The sequence below is a fragment of the Trifolium pratense genome, linkage group LG2 (genome assembly GCF_020283565.1).
Source record: "Trifolium pratense cultivar HEN17-A07 linkage group LG2, ARS_RC_1.1, whole genome shotgun sequence".
Taxonomy (NCBI): domain Eukaryota; kingdom Viridiplantae; phylum Streptophyta; class Magnoliopsida; order Fabales; family Fabaceae; genus Trifolium; species Trifolium pratense.
Window position 1 is genome coordinate 53,726,100 of NC_060060.1, and position 19,199 is coordinate 53,745,298.

At 35.4% G+C, this 19,199-nt stretch overlaps 3 protein-coding genes across 4 annotated transcripts; 2 read left to right on the forward strand and 1 right to left on the reverse strand.

The window, feature by feature from the left end:
• The first annotated feature begins 201 nt into the window (after positions 1 to 201).
• LOC123906218 (protein-tyrosine-phosphatase MKP1-like) lies at positions 202 to 3,969 on the forward strand. Of its 2 annotated transcripts, XM_045956081.1 has the most exons (2): positions 202 to 2,603; positions 3,476 to 3,969. In XM_045956081.1, the coding sequence occupies exons 1-2, from the start codon at positions 678 to 680 to the stop codon at positions 3,491 to 3,493; spliced, it is 1,944 nt and encodes a 647-aa protein (XP_045812037.1). In that variant the 5' UTR covers positions 202 to 677; the 3' UTR covers positions 3,494 to 3,969. The 2 variants fall into 2 exon arrangements, with proteins under 2 accessions (XP_045812037.1, XP_045812036.1); XM_045956080.1 differs by having other exon boundaries at positions 678 to 3,969.
• On the reverse strand, positions 3,379 to 10,291 carry LOC123906219 (coilin-like). Its single transcript, XM_045956082.1, has 13 exons — positions 9,989 to 10,291; positions 8,982 to 9,046; positions 8,638 to 8,898; positions 8,075 to 8,254; positions 7,680 to 7,716; positions 6,973 to 7,110; positions 6,543 to 6,714; positions 6,393 to 6,424; positions 5,346 to 5,753; positions 5,057 to 5,128; positions 4,808 to 4,969; positions 3,980 to 4,175; positions 3,379 to 3,871 (listed from the first exon to the last, which is right to left on the reverse strand). The coding sequence occupies exons 1-13, from the start codon at positions 10,217 to 10,219 to the stop codon at positions 3,681 to 3,683; spliced, it is 2,145 nt and encodes a 714-aa protein (XP_045812038.1). The 5' UTR covers positions 10,220 to 10,291; the 3' UTR covers positions 3,379 to 3,680.
• Positions 10,292 to 11,892: 1,601 nt separating this feature from the next.
• On the forward strand, positions 11,893 to 18,858 carry LOC123906221 (protein PECTIC ARABINOGALACTAN SYNTHESIS-RELATED-like). The gene is made up of 11 exons (XM_045956083.1): positions 11,893 to 12,406; positions 12,570 to 12,620; positions 12,704 to 12,794; positions 13,298 to 13,374; positions 14,056 to 14,144; positions 15,579 to 15,698; positions 16,998 to 17,114; positions 17,223 to 17,366; positions 17,457 to 17,580; positions 17,680 to 17,871; positions 18,111 to 18,858. The coding sequence occupies exons 1-11, from the start codon at positions 12,116 to 12,118 to the stop codon at positions 18,468 to 18,470; spliced, it is 1,656 nt and encodes a 551-aa protein (XP_045812039.1). The 5' UTR covers positions 11,893 to 12,115; the 3' UTR covers positions 18,471 to 18,858.
• Positions 18,859 to 19,199: the final 341 nt, after the last annotated feature.

Consider the following 19,199-nt stretch of genomic DNA (forward strand, 5'->3'; position numbering starts at 1 on the left):
GCATTACCATGCTGTTACTACTACTAAACGATGATGACAATGAAATTAGAAAAAAAATGAAAAAGTAGCCATGAGGACATGGCACTTTGACTCATTCCATTGCATGTGTGTGTGTGTAAGACCATGACTGTTGACTGTTAGAAATTCTTAGGTGGCATGGCTATGGTTTCATGTGGTCTCCACTTAACCAAACTATAAACTATAACTACAACCAAATACTTATACAACTATAACATAACATGATACTCTTTGTGCTCTCTTTGTTTCTTTTTATGTTCTTGTTCTGTTCTGATGGATTAGACAAGTTCCTAAAAACAACATGATCCTAAGCAACAAGGTCATTCTATTTTTGTAGCTGGCTATTGTTGTGTGTTTGTTTGAACTTTGAATTTTCTTATTCCATTTGTAGAAGAATGAGTCAGAGTAGACAAAAACAAAAACAAAGACAAAAACAAAGACAAAGACAAGGTCAATTGTTTTAGGTGGGAATATGGAACACAATTGTAGACTCAAAAAAACTGCAAATAACTAATTTCCATTTACTATGTATGTCTATGTCTATTACCAATCTTTTGAACCACCCAAATTCATTACCTACTCAATAGTCAAAACTATAGCAAAAATGCTTTAATGGGTTTGGATCAATTTTCAATCTTTTTCATCACCCTTTTAGCAATATGTTAGGAGAAGAAGGAAAAGAGAAACCTTCCCCTATCAGGAGAACCTATTCACGTTCAGTTTCATGGACAGATCGTTCTCCGAATAGCCGTAAACCGCCACCTGGAAATAGTAAACCAAGACCACTTTTACCACCTCTTCAACCTCTCTCAATCAACAAACGTAGCGTTGAAGAATGGCCAAGTGCTGGATCTGATGATCTTGGTGTTTGGCCTCTTCCACAAACTCCAAGAGGTTCTATTACAATCAATGAACCTACCAAAGATTTTCAGTTCAAAAGGGATAAGTTAGCTTTCTTTGACAAAGAGTGTTCAAGAATTGCAGAACATATTTACTTAGGAAGTGACACGGTTGCTAAAAACCATGAACTTCTTAGACAGAAAGGAATAACACATGTGCTTAATTGTGTTGGATTTGTTTGTCCTGAGTATTTCAAAAGTGATTTTGTTTATAAAACACTTTGGTTGCAGGATAGTCCAACAGAGGATATAACATGTATTCTCTATGATGTGTTTGATTACTTTGAGGATGTTAGAGAACAAGGCGGTCGCGTTCTTGTTCATTGTTGTCAAGGGGTTTCTCGATCGACCGCTTTGGTGATTGCTTATCTCATGTGGAGGAAAGGACAAAGCTTTGAAGATGCTTTTCAGTTTGTGAAAACTGCTAGAGGAGTCACAAATCCAAACATGGGTTTTGCTTGTCAACTCTTGCAGTGTCAGAAACGTGTACATGCTATGCCTGCAAGTCCTAGTTCTATTCTAAGGATGTATCGAATGGCTCCTCACTCTCCTTATGATCCTCTTCATCTTGTTCCTAAGATGGTTAACCAACCAGGTTCATTAGCACTTGATTCTCGCGGTGCTTTCATTGTTCATGTTCCTTCTGCTATTTATGTGTGGATTGGGAAAAATTGTAACTTGTTTATGTCATGCAATGCAAAGAGTGCTGCTTTTCAGGTTGTGCGTTACGAGGGAGTAAAGGGTCCAATTCTGAGCATCCATGAAGATCAAGAATCACCCGAGTTTTGGGTTGCTCTTTCTGACGAGCAGCGTTTATCAGATGATTCTGATAAACAACTGGTGTTGTCTTCTGAAAAGATGGAGATTGCTAGTCTAAGGAAAGTTGATGCTTATGATTTGGATTTTGAGATTTTTCACAAGGCAGTGTCTGGTGGGGTTGTTCCGCCTTTTTCTGTAGCTAATGCTGGATCAGAAACTTGTCTTCCTGCTAAAGAACATGGTTGGGCAAGATTGAGGAAGAAATTTGCCAGTGGTGACATGAAAGAAATCTTAACCTCCCCTAAGTGGAAGTGTGATGTGATTATGGAGGAAGAAAAACAAGATTTTGTAGATGATGATGATCCTTTGTCAGCTTCACCGTCATCAAATCATCCCAGTGACTGTGGTTCCCCGGATTCCTTTGAATGTTATCCAACCAGCTTAGGCAAAGCAAAAGATACTGTTGAAGACATGGACTTGTCTGATCATGGTGTTGCTTCTTTGCTGCCACTATCTCCTTCTTTTCCTTGTTTTCTAAGCAGCAGCCCAAAATTCAATTACAAGTCGCCAACACTTTCACCTTCAAGTTCTGATTATGCAAGTTCATTTACATTTTCACCTTCCTCTACCAATTGGTCAGACCTGTCATTCATGTCTTCTCGGCAGCCATCCCCATCTGGCCACGAATCAGTTGAACCATTTTATGTTAAAGATGTGTCTTTCTCAACAAATTCCTCTTTACTTAACAGAGAAGTTCTCTCTTTGCCGTCAGAGTCATTTTCAACTGATCACACCTTGGGAGGGGAAAACTCCTATTTGCCATCGAAAGGATCTTTTCTCTCTATTGCAGCACGAAGAGGGAGTCATATACCACCTCCGATGTTGCTAACCTCTGTCAATGAATCCTCTAAAGTTCGTAAGAACCTGGTAAGATCACAGTCATTCCCTTTGCCTGATTTAGATGTTAATGTGATGAAAGATGGTAGTTGCAATAAATCTGATAATGAAAACAGTGGGAAATGGCTAATAGCAGATGATGCTATCATTAGTTCAGGTGCTGAACAACAGAATGAGATTAATAATAAAGAGGATCATGGTATCATGTTGTGTAACATGATGGCTGAGCTTGAAGTACTGGAGAAAGTGAATGAGATCAGTTGAGCCAGAATTGGCTAATTTTTATATGTAAATTTGGACTCATGCTCAGACTCTATTCAGTGCATGCCCAATAAAGATTCTGTGTGCTGTGCACTGATTCTGTTGGAAGTACAAAACAATATATAATATATAAACAAATATTAAATTTAAGTGGAGAGCCTATATTTCTTTTGATTTTATACTGTTTCATCTGTTTTCCTATTCTTGTTGTTCATTCATCAATCCAGCATGAAGATCTTGCTAGTAATGATGAGACAAAGTTAAACATCAATTCATCAAGCACTAATATTGAATTTTATGTATTATACAAGCAACTTATGAAGGAAACGATAGCAGAACTAGGTTGTATAAAGATCCAGTTTTGCAAAATGTTAATATCAATCTGTTACTGATCACTGTTTACATTGATAAACAAAATGAAGTTTCAGTTTGATTGATTGGAACAATTGGTTTATTTTAACATGCTTGGTCTGAGGCACAGTCAACTATTAGTTTGTCTAACTGAAATGCGTTATATGTATAAATACGGTAGACAAACTAAATATACACAATATTAACAGCAATAAATTATGTGCCACTAAAGAAGCGACTGTGTCCAAATTTTGTCTAGCAATTGATTTGATTTTTTGCTTCATTTTCAGGAGGAATGCACCTACTAACACCAAAAGCTGGACTAAGAATAAGCCCCCGAGTATTTTTCCCACTAGCATACTGAAATCAGGACATGTAGCTTGCATTACAGATGGAAATATGGGTGATTTGTTCATATATATATATACCCCCAAAAAACATGTAATACTAATCCGCGGAAACGGGACATGCAGTAAACAAGGATCAGGTGTATGATTATTTCTTAAAGCCATTCTGCGACCTTAAAAGTGCCATTGTGGGACCAAGTGCGCTGCATCTCGCTCTCTGAGACCATGGCCTATTGCCTGAAGTGTCATCTTTCTTCCAGCGATCCTCCTGTGCCAGCCTGGCCTTCTTTGCTTTTAATGCCTCGTTGATTTCCTCCCAAACGTTGACTTCTCCATTTTCTGTATATAGAGAATCAACATATGTAAGTGTAGTGCAGGTGCATCAAGATGCTTTCATATTTATATACAATAAACCGTGTATTTTAAGAATCATAAAATGTACATTACCTTTAGTAGGGGCATGGCCCTCCATTTGTGGCTTTGAGCTTCCCGCAGCAATTTGATTACCCGCAAGTTTTTCATCAGTGCTATTGTTAGTTGCTTTTGTAGGAGTGACAAAAGCATTGCTAGAAGCAACTACAGTTGCCAAATCAGAGTGGCCATGCTTAATAATTCGAACATCAGCTAGAGATACATAATCGATCTGTAGAAGTAAAATACTTTGTCATTTTCATGCAAATACATGTTTCTTTTGTCAATAGACAGGTCTAATGGACATTGATTGTCAATAAGGCTTTTATGCTATGTCAGGATAGAGAGAGTAATATAAAATTAAATTATTTAAACTCAGAACAAGATGATGGTAATCTAAGGAGGAAAAATTTCTGGTAAGATTTTCAATACATCTTCTCAACTTCTGGTTTATAAAAACATAAGGACAAAATTTAGGTGTGGTTCCTAGAGTGATGTTTCGTTTTTACTATTCTTTAATCACAATTCAACTCATGAACAGTATAAATAAAACCATTTTAAATTTACATTTAACTATAAAAATTAACCCACGTAGCATTTGTTCTTAACATAAACCTTGGTAGTATTTGCGTGCTATATCGGGCAAAACTCACATGCCAATTGGATAAACTTGTAGAAACCTTTCTAAATGCGCTTTTTTTAAGGGAAGAGATAATAGAATCTTTTTTTTGTGGCACTGGTGTCAACATTTGTTCATCCAGTGCATAAATTCCAGTACATCTTTTTCAAGAATTCTACCCCATTAATTAAGCTACTAAGCAAAATGATTTGAAGAAAACAAAAATTAAAATGGAGTTACTTTACCTCTAAAGAACCATCTTCCTGATAAGGGGATGGATCATACTGTGCAGGTGATATGTCGTCATCTATGTCATTTATTTTCTTCCTAAAATCAAATGGAAATTCAGAAACTTGCTCCAGCCATATCTTGTTTGATTTACTATCATACTGCGTTATTTTCCCAACCTACAAGGACATGAAAGTAGTACATCTTACTTCTGATGCAAATAGTTTTGTACAAGATAGTCCAAAAGCAAACTTGATAATAATTACTCTGAAGGAGGAGATCTCAGGAGTCCAAGATTCTGACAATTCAATCAATCTATAAGCAATAACATTGCCTTCCTGCAGTATATGAAGAAGCTAATTAGTAGTATATCAAAAGAATAAAAGGAAACACAATTTACAGATTCATAGCACTGAATAAAATTAAGAATTTGAATGGTATGACCAAAGCAGCTGAAAAAACTTCAAACACATAGTTGCCGGTTGATTAATTTCTTGGGTACTTAGAAGCATGAAACATGCCACAAGGACACACTTAGAAGAAGAAAATAAATACCTTAGGCAAGTCTGTATAAGGTGTAAGCTTTTCAAAATCTACGGCATCGAATGTCTGTTTTTTCCCATAATTCTGAACAGTAGGACAGTTTTGACTGGGTTGCTCATAGTCATCCTGTTTATGGGATGAGGTCAGCTCTTTACCCCATTTCTGGCCCTTATTGCTGGTAGTACCATTCCACTGAACAGCAGAACAGTCTTGACTGGACTTCTCATAGTCATCGTGTTTATGAGATGAGGTCCTCTCTTTACCCCATTTCTGGCCCTTCTTGCTGATAGTACTATTCCACTGAACAGTAGAACAGTCTTTACTGGACTGCTCGTAGTCATCCTGTTTATGGGATGAGAACTCTTTACCCCATTTCTGGCCCTTCTTCTTGCTGGTAGTACCCTTCCACTGAAATGTGTCCTGAAACATACATATAACATATACACATCAACAGGCCTGCTATGATCAAATGGTAGCATACCTTTTGAAACTCAAAAATCAAAGACAAATCCTTGCTTTCCGCAAGGTTTTGACCTTATGGTCAATCAGACATGGAATTACCATTATGAGGTAAATTCTTGAGTAAATAATGAACATGGCCAGTTAAACTATCTGAACTATTCGGGGCCCTTCAGTTAGAATTAAGATATGGATTATGGATTGCATGAGCTGTTTTAAATGAACTAAATCAATCAAGTGCTAAAATAATGATATTAGGCAACAGTTTGATTCTTTCCGAGGTAAAGAATTTTAGCTGCTCCCAACTCTCTCCATTTACCCATTACGAACCTAGAAAAGGAACTAAAAGTAACAAGAAGTCTATTTTGGAAATTTTGTACCACGAGATTTCAAGTCACTCAAGACTGGAACATTCTGTATCCTCCATCAAGCTATAGTCTAAAAAACCCAAATAAATAAAAAACAAATGATGATACTAATGTTCAGTACAATTTTGTGCAGATTGATTATATCACATAAACATATTTGATGTTGACTCTTCAGAATAGTAAGTTAAACACAGCCAAAATTGTATATGTTACAGAGGAAGGTCAAACAAACCACTGGGAGCTGATTCTCTGGCATTGCAAGATCTGCATCAAATAGACCATAAATATGTATCATATAATCAGATCATGAAACCAACTCTAAAGTCGAAAAACACAGATACTAGTTTATAAATCTATATAGCAAAGAGGGTTCTTAAAAAACCTTTTCCATGGGGAAGAAACCGAATGTGCCCTGGCCTGATTTCCACAGGAACCATGTCATCCTCTGCTCCGCTTTCTTCATCAGATTGTTTATGCACATCAGAAACTATGCAATCATTATCTTTGGTAGGTAATTGATGATCATCTTTTTCAAGTACCTGACTCGGATGAAGCTGAAAATGTAGAGAAAATATTTTCTTTCAAACAAGTGACATAAGACAAGTGACCTTAAGAAGACTGATGTATAATTTCCACCCTTGCAATATTATGAACTGGGCATCTTACTAACCAGACTATACACATATAAACCAACGAGTAAACAAAACCATATACAGCAATTATCAGTAATAAGTAGTATCAAGAGTAACCCATTTCCAATCTCCATATAAAAGGGAAATGACCTCAGCAGTAATATTACTAGATCAGATTACCTTCTCCTTCTGCTTCTCCTTATCGTTATCCTTCTCCTGATTGTTATCCTTATCCTTCTCCTTCTCCTTCTCCTTTAATTTTAGTTCCCTCAACCATTTTCTCTTGGCTTTTTTCCGTCGAGCACTTCTGCTAGGCAACTGAGAAAATAAAATAAAATCAATAAGTTAAAGCGTATAAATTTGAACACCCCCTCATTCTGTGAAGGGATGGGCTGGCAAATATAATATGAAGTATCTAGGAAGATGGTCCATGAAAACATAAATAACTAATTTAATAAGCATCAATAATCTCCAAGTGCCATAGTATACTTGCTTGAACTAAATATGAAATACTGCTTTTATTATCTCGGGAGATGAGTATTTTTACTGGACTAAAATTGACCCTCCATATACACAGAGGACATCCAGTCTCCGAACGAATTTTAGATATCAATTTGGTCACTCAATGTTTCAAATGGAGATCAATTTACTCCCTTGTTATCTCTTATGATATCAATCTAAGCACCGAGTTAATGGTGATTTTACACTAGAGGACAAAACTTGTGTTCAAGATCTTTGGAGTCTTGATGCCTTGTGTGTCTTTGAAGGCTAAATTTCAATTTGAATATTTACTCTATTTTATTTAAGACCCATTGATCAACTAATCAAGGTAATAGAAGCTTAGTTAAATGTGTATCAAATTTCAAAACCATTAAATAAAACAGTACCTTTTTAGTTTCACATTCATCGTGGGGCTGAAGAGACCTACATGAAATATAGAAGAAACAGATAAGGTCAATCTTATTTTCTACTTTCAATATGCTGGAAACATACATCATCATTGTGAGGAACAAGGGTCTAAATTTGGAAGAAAACAAAGGATTCAATAGGAGGAATCCAGGAATAAAACAGCTTATACATGAAAATCGATTTCTTACTTCAAGAAAGCACATCTCTCAATCTAAAAACATAGATAGAAAAACAAGCACGCAACAAATTGCCCGTGAAATTTTATCAGTTAACTATCTTGCCCAAAATGGACCAAATATACACTGTAATTCACAATTAGAAATGGAATATGTGTGTGTGTGTGTGTGTGTGTGTGTGTCTGAGAAAAATGCACCTTGTTTCATTGCTTGTTGACCCATTTTTGTCTTTTTTCTGACTAGATAAAGTGGATGACTTGTCAATGTCCTTCTTGGCACGACTCACTTGGTGGTGAGAACAGTCTTTAAAATTTCCATTTTCCTCCTCAGGAAGGACAGCTGTGTTTTCGGTAGTAGACATCTTAATCTTCTTCTGACTGAATAGAAAAAGAAATGGAATCAAAGTATCAAACTAAGAACTCGATAGTGTTTACATACACAAATAACTACTTCATAAATTCCAAAGTCTAAACTAGCGATAACTACAAAAGGGAGATGCGAAAGTAATGTATAAACTTAAAACTTGAAAAAAAATTAAAATAAAAGTGGAAAAATAATGCCTGCTGCTCAATATATCCCCCAAACCCCAGACAAAGAGATTGGCCAAAACATGTTACATAGCAAACATATTATAAAAGCATCCTTACAAAATTCATCACTTCAATTAAAACTAGATTCTATATAAAAGATGAAACTCATACAGCTCGACAAGTCTGTAAGCTTGCAGGCACTAACAGTTAGAAAGTGCAAGGAAACAAACCTAGGACTCTTGAGTTTCTTCGACGCTTTTCTCTTCTTTGAGTTTGCATTCTCATCCGGTTTAGTTTCCACATAAACTACATCTTCAGATTGATCATTGTCACCGTCATCATCTTCGGAAAGACTTTCATATTCTCCCTTTTCCTCTTGAAACCCCTCAATTGCGAGAAGCTTTGGACCCTCTATAGATTGATTCTCGTGTGTGTCAGATAACAGCATTGCAGATTTACTAACAGTCAACGAGCTTCCTTTTCTTTTCACACTACCATATTCATACACATACATGCAATAAGCATTAAAACTATATAGACAGCATAAGAAATCCAACCATTCAATAAAACTCACCACACAATGTCTTTATCCTTCAAAATACAAGTCGACTCAAATGATGGTAAAACAAAGCCATCCATCTGCATTAAATTTTGGGGGTAAAAATATAAACAATAGCCAGTTAAAATGACATTTTTAATCATGAAGGTGTTTTATTATCCAACTCATTTAGGGCGTTTTTAGATAAACAACTTAATCAAGTGTTTATTACTATAAACGCTTATCATATAGTAAGTGTTTGTATATAAAATGTTTCCATAACAAAAAATAAAATAAAGTATACTATTTTCAAATAAACTGGGTGACCTATAAACTATAAAATGTTTTTGTAAGCTATCTTAGGCTTTGTTTGGCAATGCCAAATTTTGAGCTTATAGCTTATAAGCTCATTTTGAAGAAAAATAAAAACTTGTTTAGTAAATTTTTTTCTCTCGATCTTATAACTGTTTTTTACTAGCTTATAGGTTATAGCTCATCATTTTTCCTTCCAATTTTACCCCTGTCATCTTATTTGAATTTTTTTTTTTTTTTGTCATTTCATATTTATAAGCTAGTTCAACCGTCAGTTTTACCAAACACTACAAAGGGCCCGTTTGGAATAGCTTATTTTTGAGCTTATGCAAAACAGCTTATGCAAATAAGTAAGTTTTTGAGTTAATTTATAAGTTCCTACTAAGAAAAATTGTATTTTTATAAGCTATTTTTTCATAAACTTCTTTGAAAAACTTATATATTTGCATAAGCTATTTTGCATAAGCTCAAAAATAAGTTGTTCCAAACAGGCCCAAATTCAACCAGCTGGCTTATAAGCTATCAGCTATTTTTTACCAAACAGGGGCTTAGAGAACTCATAAAAAAAATAAGCTAAATGTAACTTATGACAAGTCATAAGCTATCACAAACAATGAAATAGATACTTATACTAGTAAATAACCTAAAAAAAAATTAAAAATTAAAACTTTGAGTTGTGATGAATAAAAGATGAATGAATAGGGCATGCAAGTATGAGGAAAGAGATGTACCGATAAGGTGATGCCATCGGGACATGTGCGGTTGAGACGGAAAAGGTTTTGAAGATGAGAGGTGAGATCGGAGATGGTAGTGAGATTGGGTTTTAGAAGAAACCAGCAACGCTTTAAACCTTCTTTCTTCTTTGATTTGGTGAGAATGCGACGATCGTCGAATAGTAATCGGAGTCTTACTTTGTCGGACATCGTGGTGAATGTTGCGGCTTTGTTAGTCACAGTCACCATTTTTCTTAAACCCTTGCTTGATAACACTGCTCTTTCTTCACTCTTTTTCGGTTGAATTAACTTTTTTTTTTTTTAATCAATTTATAAATATGAAAAATATAAAGTATATTTAATTTTAGAGGAGGGATCCGTTAACTCAAGAATAAATATTAATTAAAAAAACAAAATGTAAGATGACAAAGATAAAATTAAAAGAAAAATCTATATTATAAGTAAATCGATATTATTGTCAAATATATCTCTAAAATTGTAAAACGTCTATCAAATACTTTCTTGTTCCGTTAACTCCGTTTGTTTTGATGACGTGGACGTTAACTGAGTACATGACAACTGCAACCTAGACTCCATGCCACTGAGTCTGCTTTGAGTGAATAGCCACATCATATGGGGTATTTGACCGAAATTCGTAACAAATATAACATTCTAACAGTCATCTTTATATTCTATTTGTGAGTTTTGTTCATCACTTTAGTGGTGTTTTCTTCTCCATTATTCTCCATTCGAGCATAATGGATGGTGGAATTGGTTATTCAAATCGCACGAAAGTGAAAGAAACAAGAAGCTCTTCTTCCATGGGTGAATCTAAGAACCCTAATTTTCTTGTATTTTTTTAGTTTTGGAATCAAAACTTTGGCACCCATTAATTAATGTGCATAAGTTTGTATTACGTTGTCTGCATTCTGTTGTATTTTAAGCATAATTAGTGTTATTATGAAAATATAATAGTCAAATTAGTCTCTGCAATTTATAACTTATTGTCAAATACCCTCCTCAAAATTTACAACTTAAATGCAAAATCCCCCAATGAACAATTGACGATGACAACGACTGAATGATGGACGATTGACGACATTATTCTCCTATTCTTCATATGTGAAATAGAGAATAAGTGAAGGGTACGTTAACATGGTACTATGCAAAGGTTGCAAAATGAGTCTCGTCCGGGAGATGAGTGTGGGAGAATAAAAATGAACACAAAACATATTGAAAACGGTTGTGCGGAAGGAAAATTACACAAGATGGCTAAGGTTTATTGAATGTATTTTAACGTTTTTGGTGGAAGCAAAATTTACGGGATAAAACTGAAAAAGGGCAAAAAAAAAAAAATTGGTTTAATCCTTCGAACCAAACAATTTGCTCAGAAAACTAGATATAGTTCAACAAGTTTTCCTACCTAGTTTTTTTTTATTACTTTTTCCACCCCTTTGCGCTAACACCAACTTTAATTATCGCTCTAATCGATCGACCGCAAGATTTTGTTTATGAATTTTTCCACTAAGATTGAAACTCGAATTCTCCCGAATAATTTATCTTAGGGGAGACTCATTAACCACCTGAACCCAATATCAAAACTAGATCTTTTACTACTATTTTTGTTCTGTCATCCCTGTTGAATGATTGATAGTAAAATAAACAGTTTTAAAGAGAAAAAAAAATCATGAATGAATAATAACATCACGAACAAGAGGAGTTTCATAGCATCTAAATCCCCAATATCTTTGTCTATTTTAAAAGAACAAAGAAAAAAGATCTTAGGCAAAATTGAGAAACAAACATGAAAAATGTTGTGTCAAAAAACAAAAAAAAAACATGGAAAACGTGAGCCTTGAAATGACCACAATGCCCTAAGTGAGATTAATTAATTACACATTGAGTACGTAATCTTACACGATTGATCACAATGTATAGGGAATAGTGGTTGCTTGTTGTGGAAAATAATCAACTGGATCTGAACTCACATGGGATGAGACTTCCCCAGAAAAACAACAAGCACATAACGTTGCTATTCTCCATGTTAATTAGGTAGTAGTTATACTTCTTACTAAACTCACGTAATAATAATAATAATCATATAATTAATCATAGAGAGAGAAAGATAAACAGTGTTCTATTCCGATGGCGGAGCTCCGTCACTCATCTTCACTCGGCGCCCGAGCCACTTCTTCTCCGATGAAACGCGACGCCGCCGCCGATTCATCTCCTCTCATTCCCGCAAACGACATCTCCGACGATCGTCACTCTCCTAAAGACCGCGACCGTCCTCTCTGCTCGCATTTCCATTACGTTTGTTCTTTCTTCACCGACGACCCTAGGGTTCCTCTTCATAACTCCAGGATCTCTATTTTCATCACCTTACTTCTAATCCTTGTTGGATTGATCTCATTGTTCACAATCCTACATAAATTGGTTAGCACTCTCTCATAATTCTCGCTGTGGAATCTCAATTTCGATTACTTTTTTTTTTGATTTGGTACTCATAATTGAATTTCCAGCTTCAATAGTAGTTATGCATTGAATTTTCAGCTTTTTATGATAATTGATTTTTTTTTTTGGTTTAATTCATTTGTAGAATTCTCCTTACTTGTGTAAAAAAGATGGGATTGTTCTTCACTGTCCACATGTAAGTTATTCAAAAGGATCATAGTTTGGATCATATTGTTTTTTCCATTACCATTTCACTAAGCATTTTGGTGTTTTTTGTAGGTCAAAGAATCAGCATCTCTTTGGGAAAATCCTTACTCATCCACAACATCCTGGAAGCCGTGTGCTGAGCGTAGGGATGCTGCCATATCAGGTTTACTTGAGTTTTCCGTTTTCATGTCCCCTAATTTGTCTCTGCATTTACCATCTCATCCGCATTGTGAACTATGCCAAAAGGGCTATTAAACGGACTAATACTAAGAATTAAGAACATATTCTTCACCCAGTAATTATGACAATTTAACATAAGTATCATTTGTCAGTAGCATTGGCAAACCACAGTTATGAATGGTATCTTAAGATATAGATATTTGGATTGGACTAATCGCTGTGTATGTACGGACCCTTCAAAAAAAAAATTCTCTTTATTGACCTCTTCTTTCTTTAACCCCCTCCAACGGTCTTCATGGATCAATACTGTCTTTAAGATCAAATTATGCATGTCTACATTCTATAAACGGGTCTTCAAAATTTCCTTTTCGGTGTAGTAATGCCTAACAATATCATATATGTTAGTGTGGATATGTTCATATTAGTGCTATATGTTGTTTTTAATAGTAATGCTATTGCTGATAGTACTTTTATACTTCCATGTAGAACTTCCTCATGAAAATAAAACGAATGGCTATATATTCATTCACGCCGAAGGTGGTCTAAATCAGCAAAGAATTGCGGTATGAGTAGTTCTTTTAATTGCGATATACGGTGTAGTCTTGACTGTTTTCCTTTTCTGAAATTTTTGCATTTTCATGGTCACTTGTTTTCTTTTCCATTGCCATCATTACCTGGTAGACCCTGTACACTATAGTTGTAGGATTTTATTCCTGCTGTCCAATATGTGAACTCTAAGTGCTTTGAACCGATTGATATAATTGAAAAGGAACACCGTGAAGATTTTAAGGACAATATTTATTTGCATACTTGTTCAATAGTATACTTCTATTTCATGGTGCCTTTTTTAAATAGAATCAATTGAGTGATATGTTTGACTCTATGAAGACAAGATTTGATGCTCAGGTAATATTTCCAGAAAGCCTCTGTATTCTTATCTGGTTTTAAAGTGCCATCCTTAAACTGTGATGTTTCCAATTTGATGCACTAGCAATACCACTATAATTGTTATTTATAATTGAGTTTTGACTCTGGTTCAACTATGCATTTGATCCATAATGTTGATTTTACTGTTGTGTACATAACAAAGGGCTATATGAAATGACACTTCGCATTTGTAGAATCATTATATTGTATAAAACTTATCTATGAAATGACACGTTACGTTGCATAAAGTTTTGTAGAATCATTGCATAAATATTTATCTGTTGATGATTTACTTTGGCCCCTATTCCAAAATGCAGATATGCAATGCAGTGGCTGTTGCAAAAATAATGAATGCCACTCTCATTTTGCCTGTATTGAAACAGGACCAGATTTGGAAAGACCAAACGTAAGATCTCTTGTCCAAAACTTTTCTCATGTTATTTTGATTAGTTAGATTGTTGGCACAATTTTGCATAGCACATGTTTGACCTATCACATCATAAATATAATTATATTTTTTACCCCAAAATGTCAATAGTTTTTGAATTTCTAATCACTCTGGCTACACTTTTTATCACCCTACTACTACTTTCCTCCTTTCTCACTAGTAGATTTCGTCTTGCCCTTTCCTGGAACAAAATTGGGGATGGGGAATTTTTTTATTAAATCAAGTGGCACTAAAACTAGTGGACATTTTACAACTGTCCCCGAGGGGATTTGAACTCTATACCTTGAGGTTACAAGGCTAAGCTCTCACCACTGAGCTAGCACCTCAGATGTAACTATTGTCAGTGTAGAAGGATACAATACAAGGGAGTTAAAGTAGTTAGAATTATTTAGGTTGGTTTGTTGAGGTGACTCATTTAAATAAATAAAAAGGGGATAGAGGATTGAGTCATTGAGATGGGTTAGTATGAAATCTAGAAGGGGAAATCTTTAGAGGACAGATATCTCTCCATGTTCTGTTCATTTTTCAGTTCAACAAAATTATTTTTCCTTTTCACTACTCCCAATTTCCCATTGTGAATTCTTAACAAATTGTGGTTCAACCCACCTCTGGGGAAGAAATAGAGAACGAGGGCTGTGTTTGAAAGGAGGTTTAGTGATAATGGATTACAGCCTCAGTCATGATTTAAATAAGAGCCCCCTAAAAGACTTAAAAAATTTCTCAATAGCAATAATCAGGTCCCAACTTAAAGTCTTAGTATCAGGTTTCAGACAGTAGACAGGTGAGGAGATTTTAACCAAATGGGAGTTGTTGGAACAACTTTTGTTGGTTTTCTTAGCCCATTTCAAGGCCCAAACTTGTTGGGCCCGACCAAAATCATATCTGGCCCAACCCAGAATTCAAACAGGGGAGCATCGGTAGGGAGTCAGACCAGGTTTCAGTCTAAAGCAAAGCTACAGAAGTATTCTGGTGGAAGATGAGTAAGGGGATGAAGAGGGGTACTGTGCGGCAGATTTTGGAAAACTAGTAACTTGTGCACTTTCAGCTGGCTATTTTCAACCTTGGGGACAAGGTTGAACTTGAAGGGCATGGTATTGTTACTTGTTAGGATATAAGGGTAGAATAAAATGGAGTTAAAGTAGTTTCGATTTGGCTGATTAGATAGTTGACAAGACTCATTTGAATGTATAGGGGGGAATAGTAGACGAGGACCGAGATTTGATTAATTTAGAAAGAACAGAACAATGGCTCAATTGTAGAAGGGAAAACCCTTATAGGAGAGAATTCTCTTTGTTCTGTTTGTTCTTCAGTTTTTCAATAAAATCATTTTTATTTTTCTCTTGTTTGATTGTGGAATCCTAACAAAACTGATGATGCATTTCATAATTACAGGAAATTTGAAGACATTTTTGACGTGGATCACTTCATTGACTACCTAAAGGATGATGTCCGTATTGTCCGTGATATCCCAGAATGGTTTACTGATAAAACAGAGCTATTTTCTAGTATAAGGTTTGATCGATTCTTGTCCCTTTGAGTAGGCTTGTAGAAAATCCAAATCCCAAGTTGGTGTAATTGATGGATAACCATATTCCTTTACACATACACACACGCGCACAGGGGATATATCATGTATCTAGTGAGAGGAGTAAATCTTGGCCATATAAATGTTTATGAATGGTCAATATTGAAAGTTTTTCTATGGTCTCATGAGTCATGACTACTTAAAAAGTTCATATGATTCAATGTTCTAACCTTGACCTTTCATGGTCTATCTAAGGGCCCAGTTTTATTCTTCCACTCTCACGTAAAAATGGCCTCTCACTTTATATGTGTCCACCTACTCTAGTAGTAAATTGCAATAGTTATTCTATTTATAATTCATTGTAGACATTTAAGTTTATCAATCCAACTATCACACTAAAAGTTATTAGTTCGCAATTTTTCATGGAATTTAAATAATAATATTTGATATTTTATCAAATAACTTCAATTGAATTTGACTCTATAATGTACTTTTTATTAGAATATAAATAAATATTGACTATATGGTAACATACCTACATATGCCCCAATTATCTAAAATTTGGTGTGTATAATTGATGAAATTATATTACAATGTTCAACGATTTGATTGATAAAATTTAATGTCTACAAAGAAGTTAATAAAGTAACTATGACAAAATTGACTTTTGAACTGCGTTGATCTCCATCTTATGTATAAATTTATATATTTGATGGATTGATTAGTATGTCCAAAGTCAGTATCATACTGGTTTTGCTGTTTCATTTGTGAACTGATTGACATAAGGTTTGATTGATGTGCTGCATTTTGTTACCAATCGGCATGATACTTTTGATTTTGTAGTTGATTCCCATGCCTCCTATTTGTCTGTTGAACACTCAAATCCCTAATTGCTATGGATACATATGTCGAAACCAGTTTTTATGTTGGTTTTCTGTTTTATCTGTGGATTTATTAACATGAGATTTTGATTTAAGTGCTCAGTGTTTGGATCGAATAACTTGACTATTACGAAAATTTAAATACGAGTTCACTGAGAATATCCTGCATTGATGTTGATTTTGGGGCCAGGGGTTGTTGTGAATGAACAGAGAAGACACAAACTTAATCTCATGTGTATATTTTTTTATGACGGAATAACCTGTGTGTATGTCTTTTATATCTTACTTTTGCATGTTACTCTTAGCTTCACCAAATTATTACCACTGTTATCAACATTTTCTAATAATTGTTCAATATTGATACCTTTGACTTGACTAACAAAGCAAGAATGTGTTGTCTTTCAGACGGACCGTGAAGAACATTCCAAAATATGCACCTGCACAATTTTACATCGACAATGTTCTGCCCCGCATCAAGGAGAAAAAGATTATGGCTCTGAAACCTTTTGTTGATAGGCTAGGGTAGGCCAAGGATGACAAATGCTAGACTCCACTCTTTCTTTTTTTTTTCTTTTTTTTTTTTATATATATGTAGTTGACGTTATCATGATGTCCCTGTTCTTATTTCAGATATGACAATGTTCCTCCAGAAATCAACAAGTTGAGATGTAGGGTCAATTATCACGCTCTGAAATTTCTTCCTGATATAGAGCAAATGGCTGATTTACTAGCATCAAGGATGAGAAACCGAACAGGCAGTTCAAATCCTTATATGTATGTGATGACATTCGCGATCAAGGACTTGTAGCAGAATTTGGGTGCATTTTTCGATTGCCAATAATTTAACAGTTTTACATTAAACAGGGCACTGCATCTTAGATTCGAAAAAGGAATGGTGGGCCTATCGTTTTGTGATTTTGTGGGGACACGAGAGGAGAAAGCTGTAATGGCAGAGTATAGAAAAAAGGAGTGGCCTCGACGGTATAAGGTGCCATACTTCTACTTTTATTGTTAATCAAAATGAGAGCTAGTAACCATTCAATTTTATTGGAACATTTTGGTCACACCATTTTTGTTGAAAATGCAGAATGGTTCCCACTTGTGGCAATTGGCTCTGCAGAAGCGAAAGGAAGGACGGTGCCCTCTAGAGCCTGGAGAAGTGGCTGTTATTCTTCGTGCTATGGGCTATATGAAGGAAACTCAAATTTATGTAGCTTCTGGACAAGTTTATGGTGGACAGAACCGGATGGCTCCCCTAAGGAATATGTTCCCTAATCTGGTAAGACCTTTCCACTTCCATGTGAATTATACTATAAAATGAGCATGGTGCTGCCTCGAAACTCTAAAATGATTAGAAGCTTTATTGGTTTCTTTTTCTGTCAATAAAAAGCTATCAAGCTATGATGCAATGGTCTCTTGCTCTATGTTATGTTCAATTTGATTCATCAATAACTTAAACATTTGAATCCGTTGGCTACTTTTGCAATATGATTAATGTTATTCACTTCTGTGTAACAGGTTACAAAGGAGGAGTTGGCAACTAAAGAGGAGTTAGATGGTTTTAGAAAGCACGTGACGAGTCTTGCAGCTCTTGATTTCTTGGTGTGCTTGAAGTCAGATGTATTTGTGATGACTCATGGAGGCAACTTCGCTAAGCTGATCATCGGTGCCCGCAGATACATGGGTCACCGTCTAAAATCAATTAAGCCTGACAAAGGACTAATGTCCAAGTCTTTTGGGGATCCATACATGGGTTGGGCTCCTTTTGTTGAAGATGTTATTGTTACTCACCAGACGAGGACAGGATTACCGGAAGAGACTTTCCCTAACTACGACCTATGGGAAAACCCTCTGACTCCTTGCATGTGTAAAGCCTGATCACATCTATTTTTATTGATACTTCTCACTGGGACTTTCACATTTCCAAGAATTATGCCATCTAAGTTATGAGTTTAATATATCTCCATGGCAAACGTGAAAACATGGGCTACAGTTAATTCACCCTGAGGTAGGAGGGACAGTAAATAGAGATTTGGAGCAGAGGTAATGGCTTGCCGGAAATGAGGGTCGACTGTTGGTTATCATTATAAAGAATAGATTTCCTACTACTGAGTGTTCTCTTTGCTGAGACACCTGTGGTTTTTTTTTCTTTTCATCTAACATGTAGCAATACCTCACGTCCACTTTTCTTCCTCTTGAAAAGAAACTGACAATTTTTTGTAAGAAAAGAGTGCAAATCGTTGATGAATTAAATGGTGTTGAGTTCCTTTTGTTGTTCAAAATATGATTTATGAAATAGCCCTTAGCTGTAAAATGTGAGGGCGAATTAGAGACTTCCAATGGAATAAGCTTATAATAGGATTAATAGCATAGCATATATACTTGTACTTTTCCATTCTGAAGCCCTTCCTTTGCTCCGGGCATGCTGTCGGAAAATAACCTGGAAACATTTGGGTGTACTCCACAGCCAAGAGAAACTTGTTGACGATCATTAAAATGTTAGTTTTGAGATTAACTATCAAGTTAAAACATTATAATAACATCAATAATGCTAGCAACACACTCTTTAACAAACACACTCCAACACACTCTCTTTTATTGGTTGAA